The 15,414-nt window shown below is 43.8% G+C and overlaps 1 protein-coding gene across 3 annotated transcripts in view; it reads left to right on the forward strand.

The window, feature by feature from the left end:
• Positions 1-15,414, forward strand: part of FLVCR2 (FLVCR choline and putative heme transporter 2) — a 32,403-nt gene that overhangs the window by 2,017 nt on the left and 14,972 nt on the right. For 2 of the 3 annotated variants that reach the window (XM_023927805.2, XM_023927804.2), the window contains exons 2-3: positions 9,379-9,520; positions 10,711-10,851. In XM_023927805.2, the coding sequence (XP_023783573.2) occupies positions 9,379-9,520; positions 10,711-10,851 (283 nt within the window). The remainder of the gene's footprint in view (positions 1-9,378; positions 9,521-10,710; positions 10,852-15,414) is intronic. The other variant, XM_086893440.1, reaches the window with a different exon arrangement.

Here is a 15,414-nt window from a genome sequence, read left to right on the forward strand (position 1 = left end):
GTGGGCTGGCTTTAGTGTGTTTTTAAATGCATCTTTAGAGTGGAATGCATCTAACTTGGCATGAGCAAATAAGTAACTGAGCATTTTGCTGTCAAGACTCTTTAAAAATTATTCAGGTGGAGTTACTCAACAGTGTTCAGTAGAAATCCAAACAATGAGGCTGTCAGGCTGTGCTATATGCCTGTGTGGAGTCATCATCATCCCAAAAGGAGTGGCTTAGTGTAGAGGTTGCGAAAAACAAACTTTGGCTACCCCTTTGGTGCTCCACACTGCTCTGGCAGTTGAACTGATGTGACAATGAGACCTCAGTTCAGTACATAGTCTTTGCTTTGCAAGCCCAGACTTTCCTTTTAGAGAATCAGAGAAGTCAGAAATGGTAGTGACTAAAGACAGAGCATACTCCGTAGGGAAGACCTATTTATTCCCATAGTCAAGCATAATCACAGTGAATGAAAACTAGCTATTTTGTTTACTGGTGAGATTGGGCAGGAGGAAGAAATAGAAGCATACATTTTTCCTGACTGCAGTTAAAGACTATATTAGGGAGTGTTAGCAAAAGGTATAATACAGTGGTTTTGTAATTGCAGTATGGTAAATTATTCCCTATGCTCGTTTCTCTACAACTGTATGGTTTTCCTTTCCTTGCTGTGGCACTTAGTTTAGTTACTATTATTATTATTTTTATTGAATACCAAGCACTGTTCTCCCTCTCCATTAAGAGTTGTAAGCAACTGCATGAAGAAGCAGGGAAGCGGTACTGCTTCTTTATTTGCTATACCTGCCCTCTTTCTGCTCTTGCTGTCTTGGCCCCAGGCTGCACTTCAGCAGAGCTGTCCTGAGGAAAACCCTGTCTGCTGGCTCATCTTGGTCTGCTGGGGCCATGTTTGCTCAGGACACTGCCTCTGCTCGCTGACTGATGGTAACCTTCAAGTTTAAAGTTTGCCCTGAAGAGTAAATCATTGAATCAATCAGCCAAGGTATTAAATACCCTTAAAAAAACCCAAACAACCCCTAGTAAGGTATCAGAATCTCCTCACTTATTTCTGGCAGTATGTTGGCTGTGCTATCTGAAGTGTAAAAATGGGTTAGATTGAGCGCTCTTGAATCAGTGCTGGCAAGCTTCTAGAAGAGTGTCAACATCTTCAACATGTGGATATGATTGCATTCTCTCGTTTACCCACTGCTTGTTTTCATGACATTTTACTTTGCTGATTTTACCAGGAAGATGTGTAGGTGTTTTTCCATTTTTTTTTCCTTGTCATGGGAGTTCATGTGTGGGGAGGTATAGAATGAAGCTTGAGTGTTGGATGCTTTGGCATTAATATATTAGTGTTATTGAAAAACTACTGGTTTCCCATTGCTTGAAAGACTAGGAAAAATCTATATGGGGGCTCTTCCTTATGCTGAAGATCTGGGGTAAAGAAGCAGAAGTGTTATGGAGAGTTCTTCATATGTATTTTAATATTGGCAGGAGTTTGTCATGCTTATGAAATACAACTGTCAGTAGTAGTGTGCCTGCTATATCAGCAGTGTTCCCTGTGGAACACCTCGGTGCTGGATATCTGTGTGAAGTCCCACACACGAGGTTGACAGGAGAGAGCAGTCTGAATAAGGCCATGCTGTTACCATTTTGTTGGATTGATTCATCAGCTGTGTCCCTGCTTGGGACTGTGGCTCAGACCTGACAGGCAGCAGCAAACAGGCTTCTAAACTTCTGTGCTGATGGCAGACAGTCCATCATTCTCCCTGGTGATGGGCCTGCAGTGGGAAGAAACTCTCCTGAGATACTGGCATTTGCTTGCTGGAGCAGCAGGTCTTGCCTCTTCATTTAACACACTTGCTCTTCTGCAACGTGGGGATAAGGATGCACATGGTCCTTTAGCATGACAGAACTGACATGGTGGTGGGGGTGTTTAGGTTTCATGGCATTTTGAAATGTATAAGCTGGAGTCTTATGGCCAGGTGCCAGCTCTCTCCTGCAGCTGCCATGGTGCATGCTGAACTGCTGTGCCTGGATTTTATGTATATCTCACTCTTACTAGTTTGTCTCCCTGTTGTCACTTGATGGGCAAGGGACATGGGCAGCATGGAGAGAAGTGTATAACTGTGTTTGTTGCACACAGACAAAGAACATTTGTGGATTTGGTTTGTATTCCTTCGCCACCAGTATTGGGTTTTTTGTTGATTGAGAGAGACCTTGTTCCTGTTTCTTGCTGTTTTGACAAAGAAACAAGCTGCTGATGGACTTGGGAGTAAGTAAGTATATGGGCCTGTTAAATTATCTTTTTGCAGTAGTTTTACCTTTTTTTTTTTTTTTTTTTTTTCCTTTTAAGCAGGACTTGAAAAAAAGTGATGTGATTTGGGAGGAAAGAAAACTTCAGCCTCATTAAGCTCTGCTTTAGGGGAAAAATCATGAACACCTTATAGATCTTAGGATCTGTCCCTGTTCTGATGTAGCTGCAATGTGAGTTCAGAGATTTAGGGCTTCCATAACAGAAACAGCCTGAGGCTGAGGTTTTAGATGGTATCTGCAGCCTGCTGGGAGTGCCAGTCTTAAGGTGATTTAGGTGATGGCTTTTGAAATGGACAAACCTGGTGATGAGCTGTGAATGAAATCCAGGGAAATGTTCTCTGTCTCACTCCTGATGGGTCCTTTCCTCTGTTTTGAACTGGGGGAAAGAGTCTCCCTGGGGTAGTGGCTGAGATGGATTTTGCCGTGTAATTAGGTCTGCAATATCTGAATGGCCATTACATTTGAGCTGGTGATCCTACAGTGCTGTTTGTGCTGAGCATGTGCCATTGTTTGATGCCTCACTGATAACTGTACCTTTCTGTACCTTTTACCCTTCAGGGAAAGCAGCATCTTAAAGTCTAAGAAGCACTGTGGAAACGTATCTAATGTCCTGTGGATCCTTGTCTTCCAGTCTTTGAGTAGACTTCTAGATCTTCTTGGGCTGCTCTGTCTCTGATGGAGGATTCTAATCCCTTCCAGTGATTCCCTGTTACAAATATGGACAGGTGGTGGTGACAGCTCTTCAGCTTGGCCCTGTATCTCTCAGAGTTTTAGCTATCAGAATGGAGAAGATTCTAGTAGCAGTAGCTAATGGTTGACATAGTTGCTTATAGTGACAGTAGTTAATGGGTGACATTCTCAAGCCCTGTCTCCTTTCTCTCCCTGAAAAAAAAAGGGCAGGGTGGATCAGAGCACTTGGATCTCAAGGAGTGCTATGTGGCCAACTCTCCAAGATCCTGAGTGTGGCTCAGTGTGGGAGGGCATGCTGACCAAATAGCAATGTAGCTTTTGCAGGAATGCCCCAAGTTCTATAAATGGACATGACAGCCTGAAATAAACTTTTTCTACCCTTTTCATCTGGTGCTCTCTTCCCAGACATACACCAAAGGCAGCTCCCCGTTCTCTCTCACAGAAGTTGGCTTTTGGGTTAAGTTCTACGTGGGGATTTAAATGAATGTCTGCAGTGTTTCTGATGGGAGGGCCTCCCCTACAGCAAGCACCTCAGCACTTGCCCTGCAGGATATCCAGGACTGTGTGAGGTGACTGGAGTAGGTCCTTGACCAAAGCACATCCTCACTGAGGATTCCAATAGCAGCTGAAGTAGCTGTCAGAGCTGAAACCCCTCTGTTTTGTTCTCTCTCTTGTCTACTGCTGTTTCACTGTGGTGCATTTCTTTCCCAGCAGACTGGGGGAAGGTGCATTCAAGGCTGACAGGCCCTGAATGACTCGCACAGGGAAATAGTCTTCACTGTACAGCATTGCATCATATTAAGCATTATGAGATGGTGCCACAGAAGCAGAAGTGTGATGTGGAAGGGAGTTTGGTGTGTTTTCAGGTGAGCTTTGGGTTGTGTAAGTGCAATTTGGAAAAACAAAATGCCTCCCACATTAATGGAAAGTAAAATAGAGCTTAAGCCCTGTCTTATCACAAGGCTCAATTACAATTTTTCCTTTCACAAATTGTGTACTTCCTTATTTTTTCTTAAAACACTGCAAGAAAGTTATGTAAACTGTGCAAATATGTACATTGGCTTCATGGCTATCTGGATTTCAATAGGCTCTTCTAATTTTGCTGTCAGTGGTATGGAAGAAGCATATTCTGGACAGCAATTCATACAAAAGTTTACTGTGTAGGAATTGGTAGCTTCTGCTTAAACAGCACCTTAGTTGGGTGTTTTCAATCCTCCTGTAGGCTTTTATGTGGAAAGACAGCTGGGATCTGTGCTGATAGCAAAGTATTGGGAAGCCAGTGTGCAGCTGGGAGGCCCAGGGTGTGAGAAGGGGGTAGCTGTCTGCTCTCTGCAGGTTGTGATATATGAATTATAGGGTCAGAAGGTTCAGCTGCTCTTGTGAAATATCTTGGTTACATTATAGTTTGAAGGGCACCTGTAGTTAGAAAAGGGGGGAGGGCCTAGGACAGAGCTTTGATACCCAGACAAGAGTAGAAGAGGACACTGTGTTGCCCAAAGCTCTGGAACAATCATCTCCTCAAAGGGAGAGAATTCACCTCTGTGTGAATCCAGAGGAAATCTGGAGTGTATGCTCCTCACCCTCCGAAGTCTTGGCTTGGGAACTTGCTAAGACCATGTTGAAATCATGGTGTCTGAAAAACTTGTTGTGTTGGTGTTTATCTAACACAGATCTTTTGATTGCTACATTTTCTGTCCACTTGGCCAAACCAGCAGGTCTTAGGGTTTCATGGGATTCCTGCTTGTGCCGAGTCTCCTAAAATTTAGCATCACTCTTCTCTTCCTCCATTCCTGATTTGAATATTTGGTAACAGACCATTTGGTATGTTTGTGTGCAAGTAGTGTGTATTTTCTGTTGACTTGTTCTTCTGAACTCCTGGATGAATACTAGCAGGTCCTGATGCCTCTTAGAGGAAATTAATTTAAATAAATTGAGTAACATCTTCCATTCATAACACATCATGTCATGAATGATGGTCCGAGACCTCTTTCTTGAATGTTCTTTCACAATGATCATCTTTTGACCCTTCTGTCAGGTTTCCTGATTTTGTTGTGTTTGAAGAGTTTTGACTTCGCTTGTAAAGCTGTTCTGGTGCCTCTTTTGGCCTAATTATGGTTTTACTTTAGCTTAGTCCAGCTTGCTGTCATTTTTCTTTGCTTGAATGAATAATGTCCTGTTTTAGAGCTGGATGATTTATGTTCTTGTTGGTATTTGTTTGTTTGTTTTTTTTGTATTTTTGTTTTTTACTTGTAGTTCCTTTATTTTAAAATATATTGCTAATATTCTCTATGCTTACAGTGAGCCTCTGATTCAGTGTCTTTGAAAAATCTTAATGCCACTTGCAAGCATTTGATTTCTTAGGCTTTACTTCTTCATTTCTATTTAAGACACTTCTTTTCTTTTAGACAGCTTCCTCTTGTGAGTTATATATTGCTCTAGTGTTTTGGAGAGTGTTTCCTTTTTTTGTTGCTGCTGCAAGGAAGCTGCATTTCAGTCCAGTGCAGAACCATTCTATAATATTGATCATAGTCACACTGTGCTGTTCTGGGTCTAAATCACAAATTCTGCTGCCTCTTTTAAGTTTTCCTCAGAAAAGAGTATTTATGGAATCCAAAAATGCAGTCTCTGCATCATCCCTGTCATAACGCTTATTTGGCTTGCAAGGGCATTGTCAAAACTTCTTACTGTTGTATATTTTTGCTTTTGCAGCATATTTCTCTCTCTGTCTTTTAACATTTTAATTGACCTTCTGGATTTGGTGGTCCCCTCTGTCAACATTTATACCTACTTATGGAGTTTTACAGGGCTTCTATGTTCCTGTTGCTGACTCGTAGTTTTCTTTGAGGTGGAGGTCCACTCCTGCACTCTTCCACTGATTATTCATTTACAATTTTTATGCTGATACACCACTGGTTATCTTCCTTCAGGAGACTCTTAGCAGCTAACCTTAGACATGTAATTTTCTATTTCAAGACTTTGGGTACATTTATACCATCTTAACTACTTGCTCTTGGATTTGTTGCCTGTTCTTTTGCTTGAATATTGAATATGATGTTATTGTGACTGGTCCTTGGCAAAATTCAGGTAGGAAATACATTCCTTCTATCCTTTACTAATTTCTAAAGAGTAAGGAATCTGAACAGTGCACTCTGCTGTAGTTGTCGACTTTCCTGGTAGTGTGTTTAAAAATGATCCCAAAGCCTTTTTAAAATAAAGTGCCAGCAGCCTGATCTCCTGGAGAGATCCTCAGAGATCAGGGCAGTGCTAGATGTTTTGGGTGAGAGGATTCTGAGTGATGTATCAAAATTTGAGAACAATCTTACCTATATAGGTACTAGAGACCTATCTGCCTGTATGAAGGTTGGAGATGCAAATGAAATAAGAGAGTCCATTATGATGCATTATGACTGATGGTGTCTGTAAGGAGGGTAGCACAGACTTTTGCAGAACTAGCCTTATTTCTACATTGCTTGCTTTTCCTTGATGTACGAGGTGTGGAGAAGAGAGAGAAGTTATTTTTCCCTTTCTAAGGCATCTTTTAAATTTTCTGGTTAATTGTTTACCATGTTTCTATGGTCTGATGGTAATGTGCGCACTAACCTGCTGAGAACCAGGCAAAAAAATCTCCTTGTGAAAGGTAAAGTATATGCAGTGTAATAGTCATCATGTTGAGAGCTTGTCGTCTTTGCTAAAAATGGTATGAAAAATCCAGTCTGTGAGTGTTGTTCAGGAAATCTTCAGTTTTAGTCAAGTCAAGGGACCTCATCGTCACAGAATTAATAGCATGAGTTGCTCTGAAGTATAAAATGTAGCTCCTATTGCTATGATTTTTTGTCCATTCTGCTGCCTGATTCTTATCAAAGGTATAACAAACTCCTAATGGATAAGAGTTGCTTCTTTTTTGGAGGTCAGGGGAGAAGAGAAAGGACAAAACATCCATTTATGGTAGAAAAGTTGTTCAGGAAAAGCCTTCTGAAAAGGCAACAAGTAGTTCAAGAAACCTGTGTGAGTCCATGACCCATTGGGTAAGTGATGACTGTGGAACCTCCCAGAAAAAGAAATATATTTCTAAACAATTTGCAACACAGACTCTCAATACTTTCTCTGTTACGTATATCAGATAAGCCATTTTTCAGGAAGGAGCAGCTGGAGGGAGACTGGGAAAGATTGAATCTCAAGACTGCAGACATTTATGTCAGAGGTCAGAATAAAGTGTGGATCTCTCCTCTCTTGTTGTTTTGCTGCTGTTCAGCAGCTCATGTGGCTAGCATGTGATTGCAGAGAGAAGGAAGCCAACAAGTACCTAGCACAGGAATCCAGCTTAGTTCTTCCAAGAATGAAACAGTTGTAAGGCAAAGAGTCAGTAAGGTAAGTTTTCCAGTAAGGTAAGTTTTGTAAACCATAGTTGGGAGTGGGTGGAGGGCAGGCACATGGAAGACCTGATATATGAGACTCAATAGGACTCTTCCCTCAAATGGAAAGGAGCAATGTTGAGAATCTCTTCCTCAGAGGTTAAATCTTTAGAAATGCCCTGGAGATAGGAGTGAAGCCCAGACTGTCTATGTCCTGGGCTGACCAGGCACATGAGAGGCATAGGCCTGCATTTGGCCACAAGGAGGGCAAAATAAATGTGCTGTGGAGACAAACAGCCTTCTGCCCTCTACCAGTGATCTCTGCGAGCTTCTGTTTAATACCATTACCTTTTCTACACAAGCTGCAGGCTTGTGTAGGGAAGGGGAGTCATGCAATTTGATGGACATTAGAGCTTGAACAACATGATAGTTGTGCTCACTGTAGTCAGTGGGCAATGCAGAGGAGGAGAGCCAGCCTGACTTGCAATGATGAGAAGTTGGGCAAAGGCCATATCTGAACAAAATTGAGCTCTGGCAAGTTTAGTCCTGTCAGAATCTGTCTGTGGCATGTGGGTGTTAGGAAGGTTTATCCTCCCTAGTGGTCTTTCAAGTTTCTTTCTAAACTCTTTCATCCCTTGACTTGATATCTGGGATGGCACAGCTTGGGTTTGTCTTCAGTCTATCTAACCAAACCTCAAATGTTCTTATTCTTGACAGTGCCTTGAACTGGCGGGGCACATGTGTAATCTCTTGGTGGCTCTTCTCACTAGCTCCCTGTGATGTCTGAGCACCAAGAATAAATTTAGTGTAGATATCTGTTGCTGATCCTGACCCAGGATATTCCAAGTCCCAGTGGAGGGCACTGTTCAACACAAGGAGAAGTTTGGCCAGACATGGTTGAAAGTCACTCGTTTGTAAGCTAAATAGGGTAGCAGATAGCTCTGTTTGAATCCTAAGCATTCTTGCTGTCTCAAGAATACATCATCTGGATGGAGGAGTAGGGATTTTGTGGACAGTTTTCTGGGGCTGGAGGGCACAAGCTGATTTTTAGCCTAACTACCAAATACAGCAACTGAAATATATTTGTTCTGAGATCTGTCTTGACCAGTAAGTCAGTCTTCCAGAATGAGTCTGTCAGCATCCCAGAAACACAGACACATGTCACAGAAAGCATGTAATAAGCACAAGGAGGTATTGCTAGAAGACAGCCTGGGAAAGTTGTCCAAGCTCATGCCTGGGTTACAGGGCTCTTGGGTCTTCTGTGCTGACATGCTTCCATGAGGTTTATGGGCTGCACAGAACTTGTCTTCCTTAGTCCTTGCTTTCTGTACACTTCAGAGCAGTTTATCCAGGGACAGTTGCTGAGCTCCATTACTAAAACAACCTCGACATCTAGGATATGTGCCATCAGCACTTCCCTCACTTTCACACTTGTTGCTTTTCTAGGTTCCCCTGGTGGTCATAGGGTGAGCCTTGTCTTGGGAGGCTACTCATTTGAAAATAGGCTGAGCCAGATTAATACCTCAGTTACATGGAGAGGTCAGGTGCCTTGGCCCTTGCACTTGTGTGGTTGGAACATAAATTGATTCAAGTCATTAACCCAGCAAATACTGTGGTTTGTTTTGATGGTCTTGCTTTCTGCCATTTTCAATGAGTAAAACTGGATTACCACGTGAACAGGCCAGCTCAAGAGGAGGGGCAAGGTAAGGAATGGGATGCGTGTGTGAACAAGAACATATATTTGTGGGGGAGGTCAGGGCAGGCAAGACCACCACTTTGATGGAGCCAGGTATTCATTCTGCTCAATTCTGTTGTAAAACTTCGCCTTGAATATCCTGACAGTTGTAAATGCAGCGGGGAAACCTCTCTTATGGCCCAATTGCAATGAGTATCTGACTTTATCTCTTAATTTTTGGGTGGTAAAGAAGATTTTCATCTTGGTTGTGAAATTGGATTAAGCTCAGTTGAGTCTGTACTGAGCAGTAGGGTGGTGGCACTGTTCTGGTTTCATGTCATGCCTCTGTTTATCCCCTCTCTCCTCAGCTTGGCATCGCTGCAGGCTTTCTGATCCCTCCAGTTCTGATTCCTAATGTAGATGATGTGGAGAAGCTGGCCCACCACATCAGCATCATGTTCTTCATGACTGCAGGTGTGGCATCAGCCCTGTTCATCCTGGTCATCATAGGTAAGGAGGTGGGAGTGTGCACATGAAACCAGACGGGACTGAGATCAGCTAATGTGTGATGGGGGCCTGTGTGCCAGGAAATGGGCTGGGCAGGCCATCTGGGGATGCGTCCTACCATGCAGCTGACAGGGTCATGCAATATTGTATCTTGCTGCTTCAAACCCTTGATGAACAGCACATGTAGAAGGGAGGTTGTCAGCAAGTCTGACAAATTGTTAGTTTTGTCTACTGCTTGCCTAATAAATTCCAGGTATAAGTAAGTCCTTTAAAAACCAACGGAAATCTTGCAAGTTTCATAGTCATCTTCCCTGCAAACGGAGTGCTGGGCCTTGGGTTATATCTGGGACCTGACTACCCCTTAAGAGTAGAAAGAGGCAGATTATACGGCATCACAGGAACAAACTGTTCCCAGTTATGAGTGGAGAGAATAAAGCATGAAGGACAATAGCAGGACACAAGAGGTGCAATTCCCCTGCTCCCAAAAGCCAGATCTTTAGCATGAAAGACTGGCAAGCTCACTGCAGAGCTGAGTTTAGTTGCTGAGTTCCATCCAATTTTTTTGATAGGCTCTTTTTGCCAGTTTGTTCGTGTTGCTGGTGGCTGAATCAGATGTAGACTTCAAATAATGTGGGGCAGGGAATAGACAAGGTGCAAAAATCCCTGTCTAGCACCTGGCACAGCAGTATTGCTTGTGACTGGGATTTCTGGATGCTATTTTAATGCTAGTAAGGGGCAGCAGATGGCTTGGCCTGAAATAAAACCTGGCAAAGGTTATTGTTCCTGGGCACTGGCCACTGCAGAGCACTAGGCCACCTTTGTCAATGGACTTGTCCAGTTTAGCTTTGTCATTCGTAAATCCACATAACACTTTTGCACCTGGCTGGTCATCCTTCTAGAGACAAAGACATTAAGAGTCCTGAGAACTCCTTTGGTGCTGCTGGACACTGCCTACACAAAAAACTAATTGAAGGCAAGATGTTTCCCTTGGGAAGGTGTCAGGAGTTATTGTTGGAAGAGAGCTGTTCTTTCCTGTTCCTGGATAAGTTCATGCATGGAGATCAAAGCTTAAGGAAAATGGTGTGTTTTGTATACTTGGTTCTACCAGCCCCCCTGACATCCCTTAAGTGGCGGTGTGCTCAGGCCCCTCAACTGCACCATTACATACAGATGTACTTTGTCTCTGCTTTCAGTCTTCAAGGAGAAGCCCCCAAACCCTCCAAGCCAAGCTCAGGCCTCGATCCAATCAAGACCGACTGCAGAGTATTCCTACGTGCAATCAATCCTCCGCCTGCTCCGCAATGCCAACTTTTTGCTGCTTATGGTCACTTATGGTAAAGTTTGGCCTTTCTTCTTGTGCAGTTATCATGACTTCTCCCTCCCTCTCTGTGCTTTGTTGAGGCAATAACTGACTTGAGTTGTTTTAGGGGAACATAAAGATAGCTCCCCTGTGCTGCCACAGACCAGGAATCCTTATAGCCCTGTACTCTTCAGCAGTGGTTAGCAGCAAATGCAACGGGAAAGAATGAAAGGAAGGCAAGCACACAGAGGGTGATACGCCCCAACAACTGTTCACCCAGTCTTTGACTGCTGTTCAGGGGATTTCCTTATCTGTTCTTTTTTTCTAGTCATTTAGTTAATTGCATCACGATCTAAGTGCTTACATAAGAAATACATGGAAGTGTCTGAGTGCAAGTCACAGAAATGAGTGAAAGTCATTTCCGAAGGCAAGGATATGAATATGACTACCAGGCATCTCTGTAGAGGTCATGTGGAGTATGCAGATGTGCAGACTTTGTCAGCTTCTTAGGCAGTCCCTGTGAAGCAATTGGAAGGAAGGACTGGAGAACATCTTACGCCATCTGTCCTTGCATGCTGAATTTGCTGCTTGCTTCTCATCAGCAGTCTCAGTCTGTTTGAGGACAGTGTGATGTGTTGAATCTATTCCCTGATGCTGAATTGGCATATAGGAAAGTGTTTTTCTTACTAGCTGAAAGGCCATTGTGGTCTGTTCCTGGCTGCATAATAGGGTATACTGTAGCCAGCTAGTCTGTGGGTAGTTTTGTCTTCATTCTTCCTACCAGCTTGCTATGGAAGCTTCTTAGAGGGATAGTTAAATATTGCTGAAAGTTCTGCACATTTTGCCAGTAGTTGTATCTGAAAGACCTTGTGGGATTAGGCAGGTTGGACAGAGTCAGATGGTGGCTTTGTACTTGCTGAGGATGCTGATGGTCTTTGGAATTGTTGGAATCTCTGCTCCCTTCCTTCTCAGTGCAGTAGACTTCTAGAAATGCCCCTCTCAGATTGCTCTTAAACTCTCTAAATGTTTGCATTGCAGCTGCTGGGTTTGGCTGGTTTTTTTTTTTTTTTTTCTTTTTTCATATTACATAATGCCCTCTCAGAAAGTGAAGACACAAAAGCCTGTCAGGCAACTGTTTAAAGTTGGATTGTATCATCTGCTCAGTTCACACCCCTCAGGAAAAGGGATGAGGAAAGCATTTGCTCTAATAGGCACAAACAAGTCCTAGAGGAGAGAGGAGGGCTCTCAGTTCAAAGAGCATGTTTAGAATCTGACCTTCCTGCGATAATTCTTCTCTGGCAGTCACAGTGTGCAAAATCTGTTCAGTGGCTCATAATTAATTTTCTCTTGCTACTGGTCTGTGCATTTATTCTGTTCCTGTCTGTGTCAGCCTCATGCCAATCTCCAGTTTGACTTGTGATGGTGACTGTTACTCAGAGAGGGAACTGTGCTGTGAAACTTTTTTTTTTTTTAGCGTGTCTGGGTTTAAAATGGTGACAGTTTTTCCTACTCAAGTCAAAAGTTATACTGGCCAAGATTTAAGACATCTGCATCCACATGAGTACAATTGAGTCATCCTGTCTACCTAACACAAAGATATCTGCAGCCTGTTGGCTTTTGTGTTAGCATAGCATGTGTCAGGGGAGAGAGGGGCAAACCTGCTGCTTGTTCATCTCTCCTGGATGTAGAAAGAATGGGGATCCTTCCACAGTACAGGTCAGAACAGGTCTGCAGACTTCTTGGTATTATCAGAAGATTCCTTTCTTGTGGCAGGACTCAGAGTGCTGGAAACAGTGGTGTCACTGCTGCTATGTCAGTGCTAGTGAACTGCTTTCCAGGAAAGCTCTCAGACAACCTGTCCCCCAAGGCTGCTGACATTGCTTCCATAAAACTGAGGCATAACATGGAATGGACATTAAGGAATTCCAGGTCTATAGGGGAGGGCTTTGCATTGGAAGGCACATTGCTAGTGGGAGGCAGTAGGCAGGAAAAGGATGTGAGATTCTGGGAAAAGCTGGTAGAATGGGAGTCATGAGACAGTCTTAAAGAATCAGCATTTGGAATGGTGATGGGGCAGTGAGGAGGAGGCAGGGCAGTAAGAACTGCATAAAGAACCATTGTTGGGGAGGATTACAAGGGTGAACAAGAGAGAAACCAAGGATCTGGCATGTAGGTAATAGGCTGCCTACCTGTGGGAGACCTGGGTTCTAGTCTGAGGCTTAATAAGGGCTCCTTTTGGAGCTCTAGGTAATAAACTTCCCTGTTCTGGCCTCTATAACATAGAGGAGACACTGAGATATCAAAAACGTTAGTCTACATTACAAGCAAACCATAGTAACTAGCTAAAGAATTGTGTGGTGCTGGACTTTGAGATGTCCTGCTTCCAGCTACTAGTTCTGGTTTCCCTCATATGGGTGGGCAAATGGCCACTTTCCTGTTGGAAACAGCCGTTAACTGCTTTATGGACATTCAAACAGCTGTAATTCTCAGAGAAGCTTCACTGAGCAACTGTGACATATGAAGTGCCTACAGCTTTTCTCAGCCCTCACATGTGCAAATTTGACACATTGTCTTGATTCTTAGAATGTTTTGCCTGACTCTGGTGCCAAGTGTTGCTGCCAATTCTTTCTGCCCAGCCTGGGAACAGGGGCCTTTCTCTGTCTTGGGAATCACATGGATCATAGAGCTGCTGTAAAGCTGGTTTACTGGCAGTATTAGGTACCAGAGCAGCATCTGACTGTCTTCACAAGGCTACTGTCCTCTTGGCTGGGTGAGAAATAGAGGTGCACAAATGAGTAGTTAATGTTTATGCCCAGCTTTGAAGTGAAGAAGCAGGACTGTGCTGATCTGCCATACTCCCATGTCCTTGCACTGCAGCTTGTGGTGTCACCTAGTGAGTGTGGTGCTCCAGAGGTGACGATAAGATGAAGCTGATTTAGGGTGTGTTAGCTGCTTTGCCTTAGGCAAGTGCTGCAAAGAGACAGCTTTCAAGGCTGAAGGGCGCCTCCTTGCTGTGAGATCTCCAGTTGTTTCCCCCATCCTTGGCTGCTGGCCCTGCAGGAGTTTCCAGCCTTCCTGAGTAACTCTTGGTAAGGATTGAATAGATTCTCTCCTGCCTAATGAGCATGTCACTCAACTTACTAGCCTCTCCTCTAACCTTCTGACACGTGATTTCGAAGCGGGAAGCATTGACACAGGCAGTATTTGGAATCACTTGCATAAGAGTCTTCATCTGTGGAGTGAGCTGTGGAGTGAGCTTTGCTTAATCACAGAATGGTTTGGGTTAGAAGGGCTCTTAAAGGTCATGTAGTTCTAACCCCCATGCCATGTGCAGGGACACTTTCCCCTAGTCCTAGTCACTCAGAGCCCGGTCCGGGCTGCCTTAAACACTTCCATCTACATCTTTGGGCAACCTGTTCAAGTGTTCCACCACCCTCACAGTAATGTTGCCAGAGATGGTGTGTGAAGGAAGTGTGATGCACCTTCCAGCTGCCAATCTTGTGGCTCCTCACAGTGCTGTGTACTAGAACAGCTATCCAGTGTTCAGTGGAAGACTGGGTTGGGTGCAGGATTGCTGAGTACTTTAGGGGAGCTAGGGGACTTCAGGCATAGGAGAGCTCAGGGCTTTGTTCCCTCTGTCAAAGCTCTGCCTGCTAGACTGCACTTCTGTATCCTGTGTTAGTTTCTGCTTTTAGCTGAGGCTTAGAGAGGAAAAGTAGGAAGGGGGAATTTGACATGTATCTGTTTTGTCAGGATTTCAGGCATCTGTGCCAGACTTTTTAAACCCGTGGCTCCTTTTGGAGCCTGTAGACGTGTGAGCTGCAGTGGTGAAATCTGTCCCTTTCCCTCCACCCATCAGAATCACTGAAGCCTTGAAGAGAAACCAACTGCAAATGTAAATGACTTTCTGAGAAGAAAGTTATGGTGACTGTTACAGACCTCATCCACCTGGGGCAGGTTTTTCAGTATCACCCACGGTGAGAGTGTAGCCGTTGCAGTACTGCTGGTCCAGTGCACATGTGTATGTACTTGCCTGCTGAACAAACCTGTCATTTGAGAAGGCATTTAACCAATGAGAACTGTATGTAAGATGGAGCAGAGTATCTGAATAGGGCTTGACCAGTATCACCCCAAAAGTTTCATTCTCACCTTGGCTGATACTGAGAAACCTTCACCAAGTGGTTGATCCTTGTGACAGTTAATGTAAGTTCTCTTTCAGAAATGCAGTTACTTTCACAGGCTTTTTCAGGCCTCAGTTATATCTTTTAAAATGCAAGACTTTTCCTATACAGACACACAGCCCAGGTGCCTGAGGCTAGTGCTGTCTGTCCTTCATCCGTAAGCTTCTACCTGTCTTCTGGCATTTCTTGGCTTGGAGAGAATGTCATTTACTGGTTGCTGGTAGGAAGAACGCTGACAGGCTCTTCTCTGGGAGTAAAACACACAGGTCAAAGACACTGTTGTTAATTGAATCTCAGGTCCTTGTGCAGGGTGTGATGCTGAGGCAGATGCTTTTCTAGTATCCTGACTTGGCTGAGAGCAGAGGAGAAAATTGCAGTGCTAAAGATGGATCTGGCTGTGAGAGAGGGTTGAGACC

Source organism: Cyanistes caeruleus, chromosome 6 (assembly GCF_971803275.1).
Source record: "Cyanistes caeruleus chromosome 6, bCyaCae1.hap1.1, whole genome shotgun sequence".
NCBI classification, from domain to species: domain Eukaryota; kingdom Metazoa; phylum Chordata; class Aves; order Passeriformes; family Paridae; genus Cyanistes; species Cyanistes caeruleus.